This window comes from Oryx dammah, unplaced genomic scaffold, assembly GCF_014754425.2.
Source record: "Oryx dammah isolate SB20612 unplaced genomic scaffold, SCBI_Odam_1.1 HiC_scaffold_5, whole genome shotgun sequence".
NCBI lineage: Eukaryota > Metazoa > Chordata > Mammalia > Artiodactyla > Bovidae > Oryx > Oryx dammah.
Window position 1 is genome coordinate 16,507,116 of NW_024070189.1, and position 14,113 is coordinate 16,521,228.

General features: G+C 37.7%; 1 protein-coding gene across 1 annotated transcript in view; it reads right to left on the bottom strand.

The window, feature by feature from the left end:
• The window catches only part of SLF1 (SMC5-SMC6 complex localization factor 1), a 74,569-nt gene that overhangs the window by 53,912 nt on the left and 6,544 nt on the right, over window positions 1-14,113 (bottom strand). The window contains exons 2-5 of the mRNA XM_040241516.1: window positions 7,732-7,845; window positions 7,506-7,581; window positions 6,142-6,382; window positions 2,211-2,373 (exon numbers count right to left, since the gene is read on the bottom strand). Coding sequence (XP_040097450.1) covers window positions 2,211-2,373; window positions 6,142-6,382; window positions 7,506-7,581; window positions 7,732-7,845 — 594 coding nt within the window. The remainder of the gene's footprint in view (window positions 1-2,210; window positions 2,374-6,141; window positions 6,383-7,505; window positions 7,582-7,731; window positions 7,846-14,113) is intronic.

The window sequence follows — 14,113 nt, forward strand, 5'->3', positions numbered from 1 at the left end:
AAGCACGTTATTACATTTAATTCATTTCTTTGTATAGAAAAAGGGGAATTTAGACACTTTTTCTAATTTAGTTAAGAATGGTTCTCATTCTGTTGACAGTTAACACTATCTTTAAACTGTTTAGATACATCAGACAGGATGCTTTTAGCTACCATTAACAGAAAACCAATTCAAAGTAACGTAAACAGCATGGAAATTCCAACCTCACAGAACGGTGATATGGTCCAGTGCTAAGTCAGGCTTCAGGGCTGACTAATCCAGCCCCTCAAGTATCTCTAAGGGAGTCTACATTCTGTCTCTAAACTCTGCTGTCTACAGGATTGATTTCATCCTAAGGCTACTTCTTCTCATGGTCAAAGAATGGCATTTTTCCACTTACATCTAGTAGACGCCAGGCTGCCAGAGGCTTTTTTCAGAATGAAAAAGAAACTTCCCAGAAGCTCTTACATACCTCTCTGTATGTCCCATGAATTAGAACTGGTTGACATGCCCATTCCTAGACCAATCACTGTCAAGGACAATGAGATTATCCACAGTCCAAGCAGATCCATCCTCTGAACTAAGGTTAAATTTCCAATCCACACTGCTGCTACTCAGTAGGGAAAGGTAATTACAGAATGATATATTACATCTACTCTTGGAATACTCAGGGTCATTCATAATTTCTCTATTAATCCAACAAATATAGATATAAAATGAGAATTCATGTGCCAGGCTTATGCAAAATGATTCAGATATAACTATGGAAAAGACAAGACATCATCTTTGAGGACACAGTGCTTTTGGTTTATTAACAGATGGGGGAAAAGACATTAACCAGGTAACCAGCCAATTAATTAATTATAATTGTGATGAGTACTATAAAGCAAAATAATGATATTAGAACACATTATAGGTGGACCTAGCTATCTTAATAAGAAGGCCATGGAGGCCTTCTTGAAGAGGCAACATTATAACTGCAAACTGAATGATGAGCAGAAAGTAGGCAAGCACAGGGACTGAGAGAGTAGTGAGTGGAAAGGAGCTTTTTAGGAAGAGAAAATAGCTTTGCAGAAGATACTGAGGTAGGAAGTAGCTCAACCTGTTTAAGAAATTGGGAGAAGGCAGTTACAGTAAAGCAAGCACAGGAAAAAGTAGAGCAGGTTGTAGTTGCAAAGGCAGGAGTGACAGCAACCCTGTGGGAACTTAAAGCCATGTTAGAGGTTTACAGCTTTATCCTATGGCAACAGGAAGCCAGTGGAGAAGTTTAAGTGGGAAAGTGACAGCATCAGAATATTTTAGAAAGAGTATTTTAGCTGTTCCCTCTGAATGAAGCTGAGTGGACTAGAGCAAGAAAAAATGAGAGTTATTAGGAAATTAGCAAGAGTAGCAGCAAAGAAGTAGAACAGGGAGAGTAAAAAGGAGTTGATTCCAGCACAGGGACAGGAGGATGAACTGAACATGATGTTAGTACAGCAGAGAAGTAGTTTATTCAAGACGTATTCAGAATAAAATCAATAGGCTTTGGTAGCTGACAAGACGTGGGGAAAAAAGGAAAGGAAGGTTCCAAGAGTGATTCCCAAGTTTCTAATATAAATTATTAAATAAAAGGTTGTATACTATCTATTGAAATAGGAAACACTGAAGGAGCTAATTTTCCCTAGAAGACCAAGATTCAATTTTTAGACATACTGCAGGTTCTCTTCCATCCTGAGTGAACCTTCTAAAATTTTTTTCTGTGCTTACTTTCAAAGCAATTCTTCTAGGGTTATTTCCATTCAGACAACTTAAGGAGTAGTATGTGTACCAAGTAGGGAGATGCTGGTGGAGGAAGAGGACAGGAAAATATTTCTGAATTCTTAGAAACAGCTTTCTCTTTTCCAGTGGGAGAATATGTGAAGAATTCTCACATGATACTATAGCCCACTGATGTTTTATTTATACTGATTCAAAATGCTTAATATTATTTTATAATAAACATCACCAAAGCACTGAAAACAAAAGTAGAGACTCTGGATAAGACAAATTTTAAATGTAGTAAGCAAGCTCCCTTTAGCTTTATCAGAAGTATTTTCAAATATTTAAATAATTCAGAGTAATTGCCTTAAAAATATCATTTTAATTCTAATCATATTTTCAAAACTCAGAACGTAATTTGATTTTATATATTCACTATATCAACTTCATAAAATAAACATTTAAAAATGCTTTAAAAAAAAAAAAAAACTTACCTCTAAAAGAAAATCTTCTAGATACTGAATTGGATAGAACGGAGCCTTAAAGTCATCTTTTTCTTGTTCAGCCTTGATTCTTGCATTACTGGCAATCACATGAGTTATTCCTGTTGGTGAATTTTTTGGTAAAATAACATTTGCTTTTCCAGCCTCCAAAACTCTAAAATGTAAACAGTATAGAAAAGTGTATTAAAAATAAAATATTTAGCCAAATTATCTAAATCAATTACTTCCCAGGAGTAGGTGCAGAACTTTCAGAAAGGAATTAACTTCTTTGGTCTATTTGAGTACCATGAAGAATAATTATTGCAATGATTCCCTAAACTGTTAAGTTTTTCAGAACAGATGCTTAAGAAATCATGCTATTTTCTCTATTTATCCATTTCTTGATATAGGGAAAGTTTTTTAAGAATCAAGAATACTAAGTTTATTTCCTAAGTAAAAGTCACCTCTAAAAAAAAAAAAAAAAAAAAAAAAAAGTCACCTCTATAAGCCAAAAAAGGAAGAAGTCTAAGAGAGTATTTCACCTCAAAAAGCAACATACCTCCAAAAAAACCATTCTGAACCACAAAAAATGGAACTAAAGTTGCCAACCTTCTTCTAAAACTTTACCTTTTGAAAAAGTTTAACTTTGATCTATATTAAGAAATACATTTTACATTTAGGCTCAAAAGACACAGACACATACCCAAAAGTTTCATTAAAGTTCATTACTGCTGAGGATTTAGAAAGCTACAAAAGAATACTGCTACGACCGTACAATAACAAAAAGCAAATAATCCACAAAAGTATAACTTTTCATGAACTCAGAGAACTGAGATAATAAGCCAATTAAGAAACTGAATTTCCAAAGGAGCACTCAGCACCTTTGTGAAGAGACTGGATGCCCAAACTATTTTACTTTTGCCAGAGCATAGGACAGAAGTAGCCACCATAAATGCCAGTAAGAGTCTGGTAATATTTAAATAAATTTAAAGGCCAAGTGTAGGTAGTACGACAGTTTAGAATAACTGAGAATCCCTGACACATGAAAGGATGTCCCCTCAGTTGCAAGCTCTTTGCCCCCAGCCTCTATTAAGGATTCCTGAAAAAGATCAGGAGCAAGTAACAGCGGGAATCCCCGATGGTAGTGAAGGTGGGCCAGTGGGGACTGCTTGACAACAAGAAATAGACATAAAACCAGAACTACTTCCCTGGCTCCATCTCTCTTATGAAGCAGAAACCTGAAACCATCTGGGTAAGATAAAGTTTTTTGACTTCAGAACCCAGGAAAAGATGCACTGGTTTTTGGAAGAGTGGAAGTTAAACCGCATCTGCCTTTGGGAAAGGGGTAGGAAAGCCTCCTGCTGTGCAGCCCAGAACAGACTGGATAAAGGACAGAAGCAAAAGCCACCTGTCCCTGGAGAGGGGGCAGGAATGCCACTTGGGCCTAGGTCCCTGCACTTACACAAAGCAGACACCTAAAGCTGTGGGAGATGTGGAATTCTTCTTTTACTGCCTACCATATAAGGGAGAATTTGGCTGTCATGGCTTCATTGAGACAGAAACAATAGGTGTTATCTCAACCTAAGACCAAGAAGCATGCTTAAGACTAAAGCTTATCCAACGGACAAAAACACACCAACACTTATCCTCCAGCCAAGAAATGAGTAAGAAGCAACAGGGGAAGGATATACATAATTAAATGTATAAAAGCACAAGCGAATATTTTGGGATGATGTAAAATTTAGAGATCTTGATTGTAGTATGGTAACATAGGAGCATAAATTTGTCCAAACTCATCAAAATGTACACTAAAAAATTTTGCATTTTACAGTCTATACATTACACTTCAGTAAAAATAACAAAAAGCCCTCAGACTACCCCCTTCCTGCAAAAAAGTCACAGCAGTCTTGAAACACACTTTACTAAATAAGAAGTCTTAAAATATGATACAAAGTATAAAAAGAAATGAAATGATGAGAGAAACAGTATGAACCATGAAGACATTACATAAACTTAGAAAAAACCCTTTGTGTAATGTAATACTTCACTTACAAAAATCTGTTAAGTGCTTCACAACTGAAAACAAATATCTCCTAATTAAAAACAATTTTTTATTTGAGTTGGCCTAGAAATAACACAGAAATAAAACAGAGACCCTGAGAATAATGCAATGCTATAAAGTAGATTCTGTTCCATTAGACACATAATACTTAAATGAGCAGAATGGCTTAACCAGGCAATCAACAAGTAAATCACCATGGTTCTTTTTGGAATTAACGAGTAACTGCAAAAAATACAAAAAAATAACTACAAGAAATGCAAAAGGTATATAGACCTAACAGAAGTAGAAGATATTAAGAAGAGCTGGCAGAAATACACAGAAACTATACAAAAAATGGTCTTAATGACCCAGATAATCACGGTGCTGTGATTACTCACCTAGAGCCAAACATCCTAGAGTGTAAAGTCAAGTGGGCCTTAGGAAACATTACTACGAACAAAGCTAGTAGAGGTGATGGAATTCGAGCTAAGCTATTTCAAATCCTAAAAGATGATGCTGTGAAAGTGCTCAATAAGCCAGCAAATTTGGAAAACTCAGCAGTGGCCACAGGACCAGAAAGGGTTTTCATTCCAACTACAAAGAATGTTCAAACTGCCACACAGTTGTACTCATTTCACATGCTAGCAAAGTTATGCTCAAAATTCTCCAAGCTAGGCTTTAGTAGTACTTGAACCGAGTACTTGAACTTCCAGATGTACAAGCTGGATTTAGAAAAGACAGAAGAATCAGAGAAAAAACTACCAACATCAGTTGAATCATAGAAAAAGAGAATTCCAGGAAAATATCTATCTTTGATTCATTGACTATGCTAAAGCCTTTGACTGTATAGATCACAACAAACTGTGGAAAATTCTTAAAGAGATGGGAATACCAGTCTACCTTACCAGCCTCCTGTGAAACCTGTATGGAGGTAAGAAGCAAAAGTTAGAACCAGACATGGAACAACAGATTGGTTCAAAACTGGGAAGAGAGTACGTCAAGGCTATATATTGTCACCCTGCTTATTTAACCTATATGCAGAGTACATCATGAGTAATGCTGGGCTGGATGAAACTCAAGCTGGACTCAAGATTGCTGGGAGAAGTATCTACAACCTTAGATATGCAGATAACACCACCCTAATCACAGAAAGTAAAGAGGAACTAAACAGTCTCCTGATGAAAAAGGAGAGTGGAAAAGCTGGCTTAAAACTCAACATTCAAAAAATGAAGATCATGGCATGTGGTCCCATCACTTCATGGCAAATAAACAGGGAGAATGGAAACAATAATAGACTATTTACTTGGGCTGCAAAATCACTGCAGACAGTGACTATAGCCATGAAATTAAAAGACGCTTGCTCCTTGGAAGAAAAGCTATGACAAACCTAGATAGCATATCAAAAAGCAGAGACATCACTTTGTTGACAAAGGTCTATCTACTGTTTTTTCCAGTAGCCATGTATGGATTTGAGAGGTGAATCATAAAGAAGGCTGAGTGCCAAAGAAATGATGCTTTCAAACTGTGGTGCTGGAGAAGACTCTTGAGAGTCCCTTGGACTGCAGGGAGATCAAACCAGTCAATCCTATAGGAAATCAATCCTGAATATTCATTAGAAGGACTGATTCTGAAGCTCCAATACTTTGGCCACCAGATGTGAAGAGCCAACTCACTGGAAAAGACTGAGGGCAGGAGAAGGGGATAACAGAGGCTGAGATGGTTGGATGGCATCACTGACTTAATGCAGATGAGTTTGAAGAGCAAACTCTAGGACAAGGAAGCCTGGCCTGCTGTAGTCCATGTGGTCGCAGAGTCAGACACAACTGAGCAACTGAACAGCAATAATTTTAAAAAACCAAAATTGTTTTCACATTCACTGCTTTAGCTTTTATGAGATCTCACCTTACAAGAGAGTCACTTCGCTTATCAGCTCTAACAAGGAGGACAACTTTCCATCTATGGAAGGCTCCAGGAGCACCAGTGCGTTTCAGTTCTTCTCTCCATCTTTTAGGTGCAGACTGCATTTGAGGTGAATAATGGGAGTCTTTTTCAATTTTATATCCCCATTCATAAGTTGTTTCATCAAGCCATCTGCCACTTTGGGCACTATGAATTATGTAGTCCTTAGTTAGTACCCACTTTCCTAGAAAGCAAATGAACTGTTAGTCACAAAAAAATTTTGGTTCTGATAAATGGGAAAAAATAAAGACCAAATAACAAATAAAATTTGCCCTGTTTCAACACGCCTTTTCCTACATTGCCAATGTTATCTTTGAATTATGTTTTCCTACATTTTCTGATAATGAAAGACCTACAACATCACTGAACATTGTATGTAATCTTTCTTATGATAAATAATTATAATTCTGTTACTGTGTAAAATATAAAGTGAAGGATTCATAAAATATATTGAATTATGACTATTATTGCTTACCAATTTGAATGAGGTTTATATTCTTTCTCCCATGCTAAAAGTTTTTATAATAATGTTTACAGCATTATTATACTTTATAAAACAATGAATTTTCAAGGATATTTAATAACATTCTGTAGTTTCTTTATCTAGGCATCAATGATCTTTTTAAACAGCAGATAAAATACATGTTTTATGAAAATCTGTGGAGATAATAATGAATCCAAATGTTTTTTTGGTAAATTACTAAAAAAAAACCCAGTAAATTCATCTCAGTCAAATATTGAAGGGAGGAAAAAAAAAAAAAGCAAGTGGACTAATGATACACCAAATCAATCACAGTAGAGCAAACTATAAAAGGAACATCAATGGTGACAAGCAGAGAGGAGATTAAGCCCTAATAAAGGTTCAGAAAATTTAAAATCTTAGTAAAACAGAATGATCGATGCTTCACAGGATGGATGGGAGGGGAAGCAGAGCAAGAGAACAAAAACAGAAACTCTTCCATGATAGATCAAAGGAAAGAAACTTGACTGAGAACAGCTGAGGCTTCAACAAAAGCTTTTTTTAAAAGGTATTTTGTACCAAACCTTTCTGTTAAAAAATATTTTTTTTCTTATATAAAGCACTTACACTAGGTGAAGTAAATATTTCTGCCTCTTCAATACCTTTTTCAAGTGTTATTCAGAAAATCAAAGCAAAACTAATACATCAAATATTTTCAGAAAAATATCAGAAAGAACCACATTTATATTTGATACAGTAAACCAACTATCTTTCCAGAGATTAAAGCATTTTTTCTTCACCACGAGGATTTTTTATTTCAAAAGTGAGGGGAAGGTAGTTAACTCACCTGCTGCACAAGCCGCTAAAAATTTCTCACTCTTACATAGGCGTTCAGCTATTAGATGTGTACAATTTTTGTATTTCTGCAAAGAAAAATCCACACAAAAAATGCTATTAAGGTAAGATTTCCTTTTTAACATATTTTGTCTATCCTTACAATTCAAGGGGGCATTTTATCATTTTTAGGCCAGTACTTTTAGTTATTCTTCAACTATACCTTGAACTGTACTCACCTCACTCTTGATAAAAGTACAATCCAGTTTTAAAAGCAATTTGCCTAGAGCTTCTTTTTCTTCTACTTTAAATCCTGTCATCTGGATAATATGCTTTGGGGCACCATCTTCCATCTAACATATAAAGAAGACAACATATGTTAAACATGTTATTCATACAGTTGACATTATTTTTTAACTATGAGTGATAAAAATAAAAACTACTTAAGATATAAGGCTTAACTGTAAATACCAATGTTCAAATGCTACAGAAATTAGTTTTAAACGTGACCTTATCAAAATGTGGCTGTAAATAAAATGATTTGTTTTATGGTTTGAACACTGAAAGATTTACCTGCCACTAGAACACACTGATGAGCATAATTCTTCAGAAAAAGACACTTTTAAAATTTCATCATAATAATAGGTTCATTTTAAACTATTGTTTTTGCTAAGACAGAAAAGGCATGGACCTAACAGAAGCAGAAGATATTAAGAAGAGGTGGCAAGAATATGCAGAAGAACTGTACAAAAAAGGTCTTAATGACCTGGATAACCACGATGGTGTGATCACTCACCTAAAGCCAGATATCTTAAGAGTGAAGTCAAGTGGGCCTTCGGAAGCATTACAACAAAGCTGGTGGAGGTGATGGAATTCCAGCTATTTCAAATCCTGAAAGATGATGCTGTGAAAGTGCTACACTTAATTTACCAGCAAATCTGGAAAACTCAGCAGTGGCCACAGGACTGGAAAAGGTCAGTTTTCATTCCAATCCCAAAGAAGAGCAATGCCAAAGAATGCTCAAACTACCACACAACTGTACTCATTTCACATGCTAGCAAGGTTATGCTCAAAATCCTTCAAGCTAGGCTTCAACAATATGTAAACGGAGAGTTGCCAGATGTACAAGCTGGATTTAGAAAAGGCAGACGAACCAGAGATCAAATTGCAAACATCCACTGGATCATAGAAAAAGCAGAATTCCAGAAAAACATCTACCATCTACTTCTGCTTTACTGACTGCGCCAAAGCCTTTATGTGGACCACAACAAACTGTGGAAAATTCTTAAAGAGATGGGAATATCAGATCACCTTATCTGGCTCCTGAGAAACCTGTATGCAGGTCAAGAACCAGCAGTTAGAATCAGACATGGAACTAGTTCAAAATTAGGAAAGGAGTATATCAAGGCTATGTGTTGTCACCCTGCTTATTTAACTTAGATGCAGAGTACATCATTCAAAATGATCCAGCCCATGCCGCGCTAGATGAAACACAACTAGAATGAAGATTGCTGGGAGAAATATCAATAACCTTAGATATGCAAATGACACCATCCGAATGGCAGATAGCAGAGAAAAACTAAAGAGCCTCTTGATGAAGGTAAATGCGGAGAGTAAAAATGCTGGCTTAAAACTCAACATTCAAAAAATGAAGATCATGGTAAACAGAAAGTGAAAAATAGGAAACAGTGACAGACTTTATTTTCTTGGACTCCAAACTTACTGTGGACGGTGACTACAGCCATGAAATTAAAGACACTTGCCCCTTGGAAGAAAAGCTATCAGAAAACCTAGACAGCATATTAAGAAGCAGACACATCATTTGGCAGACAAAGGCCCATATAATCAAACCTATGGCTTTTCCAGTAGTCATGTACGGATATGAGAGGTGGACCATAAAAAGGCTGAGTGCCAAAGAACTAATGCTTTTGAACTGTGTGGTGTTGAAGACTCTTCAGAGTCCCTTGGACTGCAAGGAGATCCAACCAGTCCATTCTGAAGGAGATCACTCCTGAATATTCATTGGAAGGACTGATGCTGAAGCTGCAACACTTTGGTCACCTGATGTGAAGAGCTGATTCATTGGAAAAGACATTGATGCTGGGAAAGACTGAGGGCAGGACGAGAAGGGGATGACAGTGGGTGGGATGGCTGAATGGTATCACTTATTCAATGGACATGAGTTTAGCAAACTCCAGGAGATACTGAGGAGAAGCCTGGCATGCTGCCATCCATGGCATCACTAACAGCTAGACAAGACTGAGCAACTGAAGAATGACTGGACACTTGTGGTCAATGACACACAGATCTCACACCAATTTTCAGTGTTTGTGGACAGATACTGAACAGTATGTATAAATAAGTCAATGGAGAACTTAAACTTACGGTATCACAGCATTTACATCAAATGTTATAGTAGGTATATGGGAACGTGGGCTTCCCAGGTGGCACAGCGGTTAAAGAAACCACCTGCTGATGCAAGAGACATGGGTTTAATCCCTGGGTCAAGAAGATGCCCAGGAGGAGGAAATGGCAACCCACTCCAGTATTCTTGCCTAGAAGATTCCATGGACAGCGGAGTCCCAGGGGCTACAGTCCATGCAAAGAGTCGGACCTGACTGAGCCACTGAGCACATACACACATACTAAAGTATTCCTAACTAGATTTCTTACCTGTGTACGTTACTTTCATCAGCTACAAAGTAGACTGAACAAAATTATATAGTTTCAAATTTATTTTGATGGAGTCATTAATTTATATTTAAATGAAGGTGATGACACCCCTCTCCAGTACTCTTGCTGGAAAATCCCATGGACGGAGGAGCCTGGTAGGCTGCAGTCCATGGGGTCGTGAACAGACACGACTGAGCGACTTCACTTACACTTTTCACTTTTATGCACTGGAGAAGGAAATGGCAACCCACTCCAGTGTTCTTGCCTGGAGAATCCCAGGGAGTGCCTGATGTGCTGCCGTCTATGGGGTCTCACAGAGTCGGACACGACTGAAGCGACTTAGCAGCAGCAGCAAAATGTACTTTGTATTCAGGTGGCACGTTTATTGGTCAAGAAAAAGAAAATTTACAACATTCTTAGTTAGAGTAACAGTTATTAAATAGAGGAAAACAACAGAATGGGAAAGACTAGAGATCACTTCAAGAAAATTAGAGATACCAAGGGAACATTTCATGCAAAGATGGGCTCGATAAAGGACAGAAATGGTAGGGACCTAACAGAAGCAGAAGATATTAAGAAGAGGTGGCAAGAATACACGGGAAGAACTGTACAAAAAAGCGCTTCACGACCAAGATAATCATGATGGTGTGATCACTAATCTAGAGCCAGACATTCTGGAATGTGAAGTCAAGTGGGCCTTAGAAAGCATCACCACAAATAAAGCTAGTGGAGGTGATGGAATTCCAGTTGAGCTATTTCAAATCCTGGAAGATGATGCTGTGAAAGTGCTGCACTCAATATGCCAGCAAATTTGGCAAACTCAGCAGTGGCCACAGGACTGGAAAAGGTTACTTTTCATTCCAATCCCAAAGAAAGGCAGTGCCAAAGAATGCTCAAACTACCGCACAATTGCACTCATCTCACACACTAGTAAAGTAATGCTCAAAATTCTCCAAGCCAGGCTTCAGCAATATGTGAACTGTGAACTTCCAGATGTTCAAGCTGGTTTTAGAAAAGGCAGAGGAACCAGAGATCAAATTGCCAACATCCGCTGGATCATTGAAAAAGCAAGAGAGTTTCAGAAAAACATCTATTTCTGCTTTATTGACTATGCCAAAGCCTTTGTGTTAATCACAATAAACTGTGGAAAATTCTGAAAGAGATGGGCGTACTAGAACACCTAACCTGCCTCTTGAGAAATCCGTATGCAGGTCAGGAAGTGACAGTGAGAAATGGACATGGAACAACAGACTGGTTCCAAATAGGAAAAGAAGTATGTCAAAGCTGTATATTGTCACCCTGCTTTATATAACTTATATGCAGAGTACATCACGAGAAACGCTGGACTGGAAGAAACACAAGCTGGAATCAAGATTGCCAGGAGAAATATCAATAACCTCAGATATGCGGATGACACCACCCTTATGGCAGAAAGTGAAGAGGAACTAAAAAGCCTCTTGATGAAAGTGAAAGTGGAGAGTGAAAAAGTTGGCTTAAAGCTCAACATTCAGAAAACGAAGATCATGGCATCCGGTCCCATCACTTCATGGGAAATAGATGGGGAAACAGTGTCAGACTTTATTTTTCTGGGCTCCACAATCACTGCAGATGGTGATTGCAGCCATGAAATTAAAAGACGCTTACTCCTTGGAAGAAAAGTTATGACCAACCTAGATAGCATATTCAAAAGCAGAGACATTACTTTTCCGACTAAGGTCCATCTAGTTAAGGCTATGGTTTTTCCTGTGGTCATGTATGAATGTGAGAGTTGGACTGTGAAGAAAGCTGAGCGTCGAAGAATTGATGCTTTAGAACTGTGGTGTTGGAGAAGACTCTTGAGAGTCCCTTGGACTGCAAGGAGATCTAACCAGTCCATTCTGAAGTAGATCAGCCCTGGGATTTCTTTGGAAGGACTGATGCTAAAGCTGAAACCCCGGTACTTTGGCCACCTCATGAGAAGAGTTGACTCATTGGAAAAGACTCTGATGCCGGGAGGGATTGGGGGCAGGAGAAGAAGGGGACGACAGAGGATGAGATGGCTGGATGGCATCACTGACCTGATGGACATGAGTTTGAGTGAACTCTGGGAGTTGGTGATGGACAGGGAGGCCTGGCATGCTGCGGTTCATGGAGTCACAGAGTCGGACATGACTGAGCGACTGAACTGAATTTTTTTACAAGAGGTTAGTATTTTAGATTTAGATCAACTTAGACAAAACCCAGTTTCTCATTACAAATGAGGAAAGCAGGGATTAGAGAAATGAGGGTGATTTTTCATTTCTCTAACAATTTTGTCACCTTTAGCCTGGATTAATACTCACTTAACACCACAGGTTGGGCAATTGCAGGTTGGGCAGCAGCAGTTAACTTCTTTCAAGACAAGTGAACTTTAAATATTTTAGTAACAATTTTTACCAGGACTAGTAATAGACAACTGATGAAATAAAAAATGTTCCTTATAGGAATTCTGTTTTCAAAGGTTAAATGTTTTTTATATATATATATATATATATATATATATATATATATATATTTATATTAAATATGTGTGAACCATGCACAAATATGTATTCACTTACAGGTTGAGATTCATTTTAGAGTAGAAAATGAAATAAAGTCTCACTATAAAGAATTTAAAGAATTAATCGGGGTTAATTAAGAGTAAAACTTCTGGTAGGGAAATAGCACTGCTGGTTTCTCTCTACCCCTCATCACTCCTTACTTTAGGAGGAAAGCTACTTGAGAGTATTGGCTAAATATACTTTGCCTGATACATACGCGTATTTATATGCAGTGTGTAAATCAATTCAGAGGTTATGTAATAAGAAACACACTGGAGTTGCACATCAAATCCAACTTCTCTAAACTAATTTTTGTTCAGTAAAAAGGACGATTCTTTGGCCTAAACCTATCTGATTTGTATTCCCCTTTTGGCTCCAAAGGAGGGAAAGGGATATTAGGCATTAATCCCTAAAAATCCTAAAAGTCAAGATAAAGAATATACACAAAGTGTCTTCAACAACTTGGACATGAGTTTGGGTAAACTCCAGGAGTCGCTGATGGACAGGGAGGCCTGGTGTGCTGTGGTTCATGGGTTCGCAAAGAGTTGGACACGACCGAGAAACTGAACTGAAGTATCAATGGTATTCAAAAACTTTACAAAAACATGCTGCTGCTAGAAATAATGATTTAGTCTAATGCAGAACACATAGTAACATACAAAGCCACATGGGAATTATAAGGCATACAACCAAAACCAGGGAGAAAAACCGCTATCACTAATTTCAGAGAATGACAAAGCCTTTAAGAAAATTTCCTAGAGAAAATAATAGGTCTTTTCAGAAACACGGAAACCTATCTGTGAATACCACCTTGGTATTCTAACGGAAAAGGCAATCTAATTGTTTTTATAGTTCCTGAAAGTCATTTTCATCAGAGGAATACAAGTGTTTTAACCATATTCATTTCAACTACTACTTGTATTTTATTTACGTATTTAAGAGTCTGAAAAACAATTTAGTAGGTATTTCAAGAAAAATGCTGCCAAAGAAGGGAAGTTTGAGTAGCCTTTAAAATCTTTCCCATCTGGCTATTTTTAAGTGCTTGGACTTCCCTGGTGGTCCAGTGGCTGAGAATCTGCCTGCCCATGCAGGCAACGTGGGTTCATTCCCTTGTTCAAGAAGATTCCACATGCTGTTGGGCAACTAAGTCCATGCGTCACCTCTACCAAAGCCCCTGCCCCCTAGAATCTGTGCCCCACAAGAGAAGCCACCGCAGTGAGAAGCGCAGGCACCACGAGGGGATAGCCCCTGCTCGCTGCAACTAGAGAAAGCCCATGCAGTGAAAAGCCAGTGCAACCAACCTACCAACCAACCAATAACTTGGAAAAAGAAAAAAGAAAATTAAAAAAATAAAATGCCCATATAGAGAAACTACTATTAAATAACA